Source organism: Diorhabda carinulata, chromosome X (assembly GCF_026250575.1).
Source record: "Diorhabda carinulata isolate Delta chromosome X, icDioCari1.1, whole genome shotgun sequence".
Classification (NCBI taxonomy): Eukaryota; Metazoa; Arthropoda; class Insecta; order Coleoptera; family Chrysomelidae; genus Diorhabda; species Diorhabda carinulata.
The window spans coordinates 18,335,980-18,347,248 of NC_079472.1; the positions used below are offsets into that span (position 1 = coordinate 18,335,980).

At 34.0% G+C, this 11,269-nt stretch overlaps 1 protein-coding gene across 5 annotated transcripts in view; it reads left to right on the forward strand.

Annotated features, from left to right (window-relative positions):
• Window positions 1–11,269, forward strand: part of LOC130902486 (FERM, ARHGEF and pleckstrin domain-containing protein 1) — a 63,571-nt gene that overhangs the window by 18,209 nt on the left and 34,093 nt on the right. For all 5 annotated transcript variants that reach the window (XM_057814675.1, XM_057814671.1, XM_057814673.1 and 2 more), the window contains exons 7-9: window positions 2,442–2,602; window positions 3,217–3,291; window positions 7,951–8,075. In XM_057814675.1, the coding sequence (XP_057670658.1) occupies window positions 2,442–2,602; window positions 3,217–3,291; window positions 7,951–8,075 (361 nt within the window). The remainder of the gene's footprint in view (window positions 1–2,441; window positions 2,603–3,216; window positions 3,292–7,950; window positions 8,076–11,269) is intronic.

Consider the following 11,269-nt stretch of genomic DNA (forward strand, 5'->3'; position numbering starts at 1 on the left):
AATCCCGCATCATCTATTCAGATTTTTCCATCTCATTAACACATTTTAATACTTGGAAACACGTTTCAGGTAACAATTATATTTTTTTAAAATTAATTTAATATTTTCCTTTGTACTAATATCTTCAAATATTCTAAATCGTACGACTTTATAGCTCTTGTTGGGAATATCTTGATATGTCTGTCTTTTTGTCATCCTTTTTGACATTTGTCTTTCTATAAAGATGTAGATTGTAGTTTACGTTGCACTGCAACCTCAAGGTTTACTATACACCCCTATCGATGTGTATTCGTAATCTGTGCTGGGTTAATGGAGGTTAGATCGGTTCTCCTACAGGTTTCCGTTCCCAATAATTTTTTGTGTATGCTTGGTGTGAGGTAATATAGAACTAGGTGAACCGAAATATCTTCCTCCTCCCTATAAAATCTCCTTTTGTCAGTTTCTATTAGAACTTATCTCATCAGGTGCTTCCCAATGAGGTGGTGAAGTTTGGTTTCATTAAGAACTGAATACTTTTTGATATTTGTGTTACTACGAAGATGTTTACATTGAACTGAAACCTCAAAGTTTACTATAAAACCCTATCAGATGTGTTTTCGTAATCTACAGTTCGCCTCCTTCTGTTCCAGAGTACTTATGACCTCCAGTAACTGTTAATAGGAGGTTAGATCTTCTCTCCTACAGGTTTCTGTTCCCAATAATTTTTTGTATATGCTTGGTGTGAGGTAATATAGTTCTAGGTGAAACGAAATATCTTTCTCCTCCTCATAGAATCTCTTTTTCTCATCAGGTGCTTCCCATTGAGGTGGTGAAGTTTGGTTTCATTAAGAACTGAATACTTTTTTATATTTGTGTTACTACGAAAATGTTTACATTGAACTGTAACCTCAAAGTTTACTATATACCCCTATCAGAGGTGTTTTTGTAATCTACAGTTCTCCTCCTTCTGTTCCAAAGTTCTTATGACCTCCAGTACCTGTTAATAGGAGGTTAGATTGTCTCTCCTACAGGTTTCAGTTCCCAATAATTTTTCGTGTATGCTTGGTATGAGGTAATATAGAACTAGGTGAATCGAAATATCTTCCTCTACCCAATAGAATCTATATTTGTCAGTTTCTATAAAAACTTCTCTCATCAGGTGTTTACCAGCGAAGTGGTGAAGTTCCAAAAATGCTTTTTGGATTTATCCAGTCGAGGGAGGAAATGCCAGAGAGTTATTTTGATTTGATTTTCTCTTTCTTCGGAAACTCTTTTAGGAACATTTTTCTGCATCGCACAAAATCTTTGGATCAATAAAAAGCGTTTGTGCTTCTTTTTTGATCATAGTATAGGTCTCATGATTTGTTTTGGTTCATAATTGACCAAGAACGAAAATTAAATTCTTATACTTGTCTCAGATGAATTAATAAAAAGGGAACTCAGTACTTTGATACTCATTTAATTATCAGAAGTGCTGTGTCATATTTATTTTGAGGTTCATTCCCTAACGTCTTTTAGTATCAAGTATTTTTATCTGCAAGGCGTTTAAACAGGAACCTAGAGATAATAAGTATTTGGTATAAGCCCCAAATACCTCAGTGCGGGTTTCTGCAGTGGATAAATCTACCATTAAAAAGTATTTCTCTCTCTTTCAGTCGTTCGTCCTAGCAAGGTGGTGAAGTTCTTTTTGATACTTATTTTTTAAATTATTTTATCATGATGAAATAATTGAAAAATTTAGTTAAACAGAACCAGGCTTTTGATAATCACATTTTTTGTACCTTCTCTATATATTTTGATCTGTCTGTTACCAAATGAAGGGGTGTGTGACCTTGAGTGCTCTGGTTGGAGGTGTTTTCATAGCACTAATCATTAAAGTGATTCATTTCCAAAAAATTCCTTTTTTTCGGTGCTTAAGCAAAATATTAATCTACATATAGAAAAAAAATTCTTGCTCAACAAGATTTTGAGCTCTTAATATCAATTTTAATTATTTATAGTTTAAATATAAAGTTTTACCATTTACAATTTTTTTACATGCATTTTAAATGATAAAACTTTATATTTAAATTTTAAGTACTTAAAATTTATATTAAGAGCTGAAACTTGGTGATAATTTTTTTTCTATATGTAGATTAATATTTTGCTTTAGCACTGAAAACAATTTTTATCCGAAACGAATCACCATATTAGTCATGCATGTATGGCTTTTATGTTACCATAAATATAGTAATGAGCCCTTTGTACAGACTACAATCTAGTACCCTTTATCAATTCTAGCACAAATTCCAGAACATTATTTAATTGCAAATAGTTAAAATTGTTAATAGATGTAGTTTTTAAAGATGTACTAGTTATATTTGTCTATTATTTCTTTTCACATTACCTAAAATATTCGGGGAATCAGTTTTTGACCATTTATTGAAAATACTGTTAATTATATGTTTTATCATTTTTTTCAGGGTTATTATAGAGATATGGTTGACTTTTTCTTCGAAGGCAGAAACGAATGTAAAAATTTTTGGAAAAAGTGTGTAGAAAACCATGGATTCTTTCGATGTGCTTCCGTTAAACATGTATCGAGGCATAAAACTAGAGTCTTGTCGAGAGGAAGTTCATTTAGGTAATCAACCCATGAGAGTCCAAATAATTTTTCGGTTTTTACCAACATCAACTAGTTTTTTTACCACCTTTAACAAAAAGGCCGCGTCTGCAAAAAATGTGAAAAACATGGAACATGTATTTGTGTTCAAATAAATACAAAATTACAAAAGTATGAATATTTGTTTCTGGAGAATTTGTACTTGAAGTTGTAGTTCCGTCAACCTGTTGACAAACAGCTGTTCGACCACTATCTGAAACTTGCCATGAATAGAGAAGACGTTATACACATCCAAGTGAATGTATACGCTGCCATCTATCCAATATTTTCCTAAGCTTTTTTTGAAATTCGAGCGGTAAAATTGTATAAAATTGTATATTTACTGTGGCCATTTGTATATACTAGTCCTTGAGGAGTTAATATTTTTTGTCATTTATTTCTAGTTCTTTTTTATTATTCCTCTTACACCAGAGATAAATCACAGAAGAGATCAATGAATCTGAAATAAGTACAAAATATAGGGAGTAGCTATAATAAGATTTCCAGCATGAAAAATAGCTTATGCAATAGAAAATCATTAGAAAATATTCAAAATTCAATAATCTTTCAATTATATTAAAATTTTGTTATTTCAGGTATAGTGGTAAAACACAAAAACAAATAATAGAATTTGTTAGAGATAATTATGTGAAACGTCAAACATTCCAAAGGTAAGTACAATATTTTTTGTGGCATGACCTCGATTTTATTTTTTTTTTTTTATTTGACGATTACACTGAGAACACTATTACATAATTACATTCACACTCATACACGTTATTACTGAAATAAGTATTGCCTATTATATCCCCATTTGAAGTAGTTGTATATAAAATTTTTATAAAAAGTTTCGTATTGTACCAGATTGTTGATACCATTACAAATATTTTGACAAAATTGCTTTCAATTAAACTTAAATCATCTTTGGAATATCTGAATTATGCTAATTATATTCAGTTTCGAAATATCCTTAACCCTATGTTTAGTATACACCCATTTAATTGAGATGTTGTACTTCAGAAAGACATTTTTGGGACACACATGGAAAACTTATGGAACAAAAACATAGAAATGAAAATATATGAATAATAAGCAGTACAATGGCAACATTGAAAGAATTAGAAGTAGTGTTGTCAGATGAGGCAGTGATCTGGGGCACTGAAAGTATTGATATGTAAAACCGATGCTATAAATCTTTCACATCCATATACTATTGGAAACCGTGTAGGAAAAAAATATTGCTAAAAATGTTTAGACAAGGAATAAAACGAACTTTTCCTGAAAAAGTAATCAAATCCGGAGCATGCCTCAAGATGAAATACCGAGCCATGAAAACATGGTGTACTAGAAGTGATTCTAAATCCCCCATATATGATTGGAAAACGTGACAGAAAAACCTAGCTTAGAATTTTCAGAGGAGCCACCAGGGGTAAACTGAACCTTCTTTGAAAAAGTGATCAAATCTGGAGCATGCCTCATGATTAAATACCGAGCCATGAGAACATGCCCAACAGCTGTACTAGAAGTGATTCTAAATCTTCCATATACGATTGGAAAGCGTGGCAGGAAAACCTCACTCAGAATTTTCAGTGGAGGAGCCACCAAGAATAAACCGAACGAAAAAAAAGTCTTTTTCAATCAGAAATATATGTAAGTAAAAAATATGTCCAATACAACTCAAAGAAGATTTATCACAAACGGGAGATTGTTCAATAACAAACAGAAGCTTATAGTTCCAAAAATAAGCAAATGATCATCTTAATGGTTTCTGGGACACACTGGATCGAAAGGAAATGAAGTAGCAGACAGACTTGTTAAAGTCTTGTTAAATCAGTTACTAGAAAAATCTGTAAGGGTTGTAACAGGTAAAAATACTCTTGATTGTCTCAATCAAAGTAAGAACAAATCTAGTCCAGTAGGGGTATTTTCGTCTCAGAGAACACCTGAAGATGCAAGGTCTAGCAGGGAATAATACGTAGAGGTGAAAACTTTTATCAATATTCCCTCGAAGTGTTTAAAATAGAAGATGTAGATCTTTGGTAGCTAAAGCCATTCCATATTCCAAATTTTCTAAAAGAAGATCAGGTATAAACACTGTGCCTCAGCAAGAAGAGGAGACCCAGATTCACCAGATTCGATAGTACTGGTTTTGGTAACAAGTATCATCATATTGTTGATCAACAATAAGATGAATAAATACAACAAAACGAAAAAATAATGAAAACAAAAGAAAAAAATAACAACTGATAAGATGATAGTTGCTACCAAGGCAAGTACTATAGATGTACTGTACCCATAGCTTTTCATGAGGCTTGATTTTGGTTTATATTTCTTCTTAATCCACCAATTCTACTCAACCTTGTATTCCTTCTTCATTTTATTCCATTCGCTTTTTTGTGTTCCATATATTCCTAGTAATAAACCAATCGACTCTATAGCAACCCTTCGTAACAATTCTGTCATTTACATCCTCATCTATGTACCAACATTTTAGACCCCTAATTACTTAATATCTTGTCTAAGGTTTCAAAGTCTTTGCTCTAATACTCGACCATTCATCCGTTCTTACCCATCTGTGTGTGTTTGGTGGTACATACACTGCACCTCAAAGAATCTATTGCTGCGACACAGTGCTTATACCTGATCAATTAATCCTACTTTTTTTTAGAAAATTCAGAAAAATTCAGAATATGGAATGGCTTTAGCTATTATATTTTTTATTTCAAACACTCCAGGTGTATTACTATGGAGTTACGTACTGTCTCACACTTCGAAGTAATATGGATAGAGGTTTCCACCTCATAATTTTTATTTAGACTATAATTATCAGATTTTACTTATAACATTCTTTGAGAATCGAATCTGTTTCAAATCAAAGGATGAAAATTTGTTATTTGACATTTGTCAAAATATTTTCTTGATATATATCAACAATCTACAAGGCAGTAAATAGTTCGCTTTTCGCTTATAATTACTAAAAGTATTTTTTAAAACTCCCAGTAAAATCTTGTTAAAGTAAAATAGGTAGCTGAATTGTGGAGTGTGGAGCATGGTTGTTTTGTAGCATTTTAAAATTGGAAAATGCTGTTTTCCGACAGTTTATTTTTTATTTACATGTAGCTACTTTTAAAAGGGAAGGAGGAAGGGCTCGAAATTTTCTCTATAAAAAATAATGTCGTTTCTATATTTATTTTTCTAAGAAATACACTCGTGAGCAAAAAAAAGGACACCACTGCAATCTCAAGTTACTATTATTTATAAAAAGTTATCTACCTGATCCAATACTATCATTAGCAATCAATCATCAACCGATACACATCTTCGTTAACAACAAATAAGAATTCTACCTATAAATGGACACAACAAGTGATAAAGCTGCTCAAACGGTCACCCTATTGCGACAAGGCCAGAGTTAGCAAGAAGTGGACAGTACACCGAACCTGAATCAGTCTGCTGTTTCCAGAGTTTACCGTCGTTGCCAAGAGACCGCTTACCTTCATCGAAGATGCGTTCCAGAAGTAAAAGAAGCACATCCCATACAGATAACTGATTCATTAATTCTAATAAGAGCTCACAGAAACGCGAGTGGCTGGATAGTCAGAAGAAGACTAAAAGCAGCTAACCTTGAACCAAACAAGTCATCTACTGGTACCGATTTAACCCCAGCTCACCGTCTACGAGCAGAATGTATGGTAGCGATAGAACAGAAGGAGTCAACAAAAGACCTGAAGAAACGTGGCTTTTGGAGGAGAATTCTAAATAGTTTGAGCGCACATTTCAATGGAAGTAAAAACGAAAACCGATACATAGAAGTAATTTTTAGGGGATAACGACGTTCCCTCCGTTTCATCGGCGAAAACTTCATCCTAACTCTAAACAATGGTGGTCAACATATTGCAGGTTCCTTACGACAGTATTTACAGGATGGACTTAGATCTTTTCGAGCATTTATGAGATAAGTTCGGGCTAGAAAATCTACATCAGCCACGAAATCGGACCTCAAAACGGCGTTCACTGGAATAGCTGTTATTAATGCCATGGGGGAACACTAAATATTCATTAGTTAATTTGAAATACATTATTATTTTGACGAATTTAAGCTTGTATTTTCTTCATTGTTGATTCATAACCGTTGTTCATAGTTTAAGATTCCTTCCTTAATTGCTTTCAGATGATAAAATCGGAAAAAGAATGAAAGAAGCTTCAGATTTTTTTCTAGAGACTTTTGACCGCGATCGTGCTACTTGAGTCGATTTTTTGCTCACGAGTTTATATTTTTTTCCAGTATAACCAGATAGAATTTTTTTCTATTGTATTCGCTCTGTTTCCCAAAATACATTCACACGGAAATAATCATATAAAATTTGATTTAAATGAAAGGAAATTATGAAAAATAATTGAATCAATGGATATAAGGAAAAGCGCCACCACAAATTTCCTAAAAGTTATTTTATTATATGTATGAATGTAGATATTGAGGTATCATATACACTGGGTCCCACATTCTTGCTGCGATACTGCAGAACCCAGTGTACAACAAAAGCCTTTTAGATTCAGCAGATCTACCCTGGTTATAGTTTACAAGAAGATTATTTGCCTGTTTCAGTCCCTTTCTGTTGTCTCAATAATTGGTTTTGCTTCTATCTACCTTTTCCAGTGTTTTTTTTCCATTGGTCTGTAGCTGATACCACAGAAGGGTTCAGGTCCCATGAAAGGCTTGTCTGCTCCTGTTTTATCAAGCTTATCATCTCTTTTATTTCCCTTCACTCCATGTGTCCCGGAATCAATTGTAGGAAAATTTCATTTTTCTTGATTAGTCCGTTTAATATTTATAAGTAATCCCAAAGGGATTTGGATATGATATTAAAGCTAACTGCTTGGCTATCAGATAGATGGATAGTCCCCATCTAAATTGACCAGGACACATTTTTCAATTGCATACATTTTTGCTTGAAAAGTGCTTGGTAGGTGGCTAAGTCTATTAATTGAAGTTTTCAAATAGAGTGGGGGTCGATAACAAATTAATTTCTCCAAAAATCAACAGATGAATATTAAAAACATAACCGGCTAAATGGCATGTTATACACTGTTGATTCTAAAGTTTTTGTCACAGTACAATTGAAGCGATTCAATATTGACATTTGATTGTTTTATTTATTGATACATATAGAAACGACATTAATTATTAAAAAGATTCTACCGTGCTCCATATATCCAAATAATGAAAAGAAAAAAAGCAAATATCTTGTTAGAAATGTTAACTGTTAAGTGTGTAGAAATATTTATTAAGATATTTATTGAATTCCTCGTTCTCTTTTTTGGTTCTGCAGGTCGCAATCGTTCCGTCATTCTAGCGCACATTCGAGCGCCAGCAACATGCATTCGCATTCGACAACTGTCGGGAACAGCATTTCCGCGCATCCTCTGTTACCTCTCGCTGACAGCAATTTAAGCGGTATGTACTATTTCTTCTTGTTTCTATTGTAAAATATGTTCCTAACAATTAAATTACCGATCATCAACAGTTGAAATATTATTAATTGTTGGATTCCTAATAAATTTACAAAATTAGATTATTTTCCTGTCAGGTAGGCAACCAAAACAACAGATTCTAGTATATTCGCGATTGTGTGAGTACACATTTTAAAAATCAAATCTAAATAACTTAAGGAGGAGTTTGTAAAACAGTAAAAACACTTAAAAGTGGTAAAGCGACCGAAACTAGAGGAATCGTTCCGGAATTAATCGAATACGGATCCGGTTACTACGACATCTGTTATTAGAAGTAATAAATGGAAAATGTCAACAAGGATACATGACATCGCTTTTGAAAAAAGGAGATCGCAAACTATATGAAAACTATCGTGGGTTATGTGTCATGGTTTTAAGGGAAAGAATATACGGAAGAATACATGGAAACAGTATTGAACAACAGATACAAGATAAGAGAAGAACAGGTAGGATTCGCAGTAGGAAGATCTATGATAAATCACATCTGCACAATTCAACAACTAAAAAAGAAAAAGAATAAAAACAAAAATGTACACCTAGTATTTATAGACCCAAAGAAGGCTTATTATACGTTTTGTAACGACTGAAGGACATTTACAGGATGTTCCACATCAACTATTCCGTTCAGTACTTTCAAGGAAAACAACCTAAAACGTTGGAAAAAGAATGGAGAGGGGAATGGGAATTACAGGCAAAAGGAAACATCTTTATACGTTAAAATACCCCACTCAATCTTTAAAGAAATTGAGTTTTAGAAAGTTTAAATGAAACTCGGTACAATGTTAGTTCAAAGCCAATTCATTAAAAGTCTTAATGGATGCTAACCCCCACCAATTTCCCCAAACTACTATGAAGAGCCCAAGGTTACTATAAGAGGAGGTTTCGACTCGAAACTCCATAAACCTCCCCAACTCCGCTAAAACGACTCTGCCATTTTCTTTTCAACTTGGCACGATTATAATTCAAAGAAAGCCGTATTAGTGACAATATCTCAGAAGAACTGACCGAATCCCTCCTCTTATGGTACCCTTGGACTCTTTAGGTGCAGTTTTGGGGGGTTCGGGTTTCGTGCCCATTGAAACTTTCAATCAGTTTGCTTGAAACTGCCATCATGTCAAGTTTCAGAGCAATTAGTCCGAACCAGTTCGCTTCCTCCCAGGGTACCTTCGGACAATTTAGGGGTAGTTTTGACGAGGTAGAGGGGTTTAGGGTTGCGTTCCCATTGAATTTTTTGCTGACGACTAAGTAGTCATAGCACAGGATGAGGAGTATCTGGTATATATAGTGAGGAGTATGAGGAAGTAAAATAAATTCTTTTCAAGTGAAAAATAGAGTACCACTTTACGATTGAGCCAAATTTGAGTCACTGTTTGATTGCTCAAGAAACATCCCTTGGTTTTCCACGAGATGCTGATTGTAATCGAAATGGCAGTAGATTCTTCCAAGTTTCAGATGTTTAACCTACGGGACCTCTAAAAAATTCTATCGGAGGAACAATTAGAAAAAATGTGCTCAATGCCCAACGAGGGAATAATGATTTATGATGACTCGTGATGGTCAGACGTTTCACTATATATTCTGGGAATACTTTTTCTACGCAATATTAAATCAAATTAATTCAATTGTAGGGAACATGAGCTGTAGATATTGTTTCTTGCATTGGCCTGTTTGCTTGTAATAACTAATATGTATTTAAGATTTGGTATTTTAGTTTGTACCGTTTCTAACAGGTTTATATGTTCTGTAAGAGATAGCAGTAAATATTTGGTTGTAGTTAGAAAGCTTAATATTATTAATAGAACATTTGGTTTACCACCCACTTTTAATAAACAAGGTACCACTAGTTTTAGAAAAGATAATTTTGAAAATTTTAAATCATTTTAAATCATTTTAAATTTCATACAAAATGGTTATGAATCTATTGTATTGCCTTAAGCCTGAAGTGCTCCTCCAGTCAGACTCGATCTGATCCTTTGCCATCAGTGGAATTCGTTAATAATGTGACACCTCATAAGGCCACAGTATACCTTGGTGGACCGTAGCCACTTTAGAGATACTTCGTTCCTGTTAGCTAGTACCCCTAAAGTTTGTTTGCAATATCTTGAACGTGCACTCAATAAGTGAATAGTGCGGCTTCTATACGAACACTACTGAGCACAGATTACTTACCATCTCGAATGGGATGACTATGTCCATCATGCTGTGCATTAAGTCCATTGGTTTGTCACTGCTCCATAGAATTCCTCAGCGACCTATCAGATTTACTTTTTGTCTTAGCTTGTGAGCGTTGCTAACTAAATAAGTTGAAGAGGAGACAGGTTTAACATCCCTTCTAAGTCTATTATGGGGTTATTATTACCCTTGTAATATCCAGGCAGATCAGCGTTTTTATTTTTTGAAAAGATTTCCTTCTGGCAAATGGGACTAATATTTTACTAGGGTTGATCGAGAGTTTGTCATCAACCCTGCAGTGTTTAGTATCGTTTGCATCATGGCAAAGGTTATGTCTTCCTGCTTGCCCTTTACTATCACTACCAGATCATCTCCGTAGTCTAGGACTTTGAATCCAGCCTATACTGATCACACTGTTACTCTATCACTAGACCAACACTCACAATTACACTGTTTAACGCGCGTTTCGACAAGTTAAGATAACCACTTCAGAGACTGAAGATAAACTAAAACCTAATGACATGATTAACCTATTTTATTCCAAATTTTTCCACCAATAAACCTTCTCCCGCGAAAATTAATTCCAGCTGGAAAACGACCTTGGCAGCAATCGTCTCATTTATCCACTAAACTATAGAGTGGACTGTAAGAAATTTGTCTCACTTTATAGTTTAGTAGTATAAATGTGAAAATTCCCGCCAAGGAGGTTTTCCCGCTGGACTTAAAAACTACTTCCCTCCATCTAACCAAACTGACTGTTCGTGAAGAACAATATGACGATCGGAGGATCTCCGTCTATAATCGGCGCGAAGACGCAACAGCGCGAAAAGTGTCACTAAATTGAACTCACTCAAAATGTTGAGCTTCTTTTAACAAGAGACATAACAGTCTTTTTTGACTTTATCGTTTTGAAGGTATATTTGGGGTGAACCAAATAGATTTTTTGATATTAAGTGGTGTTACTAC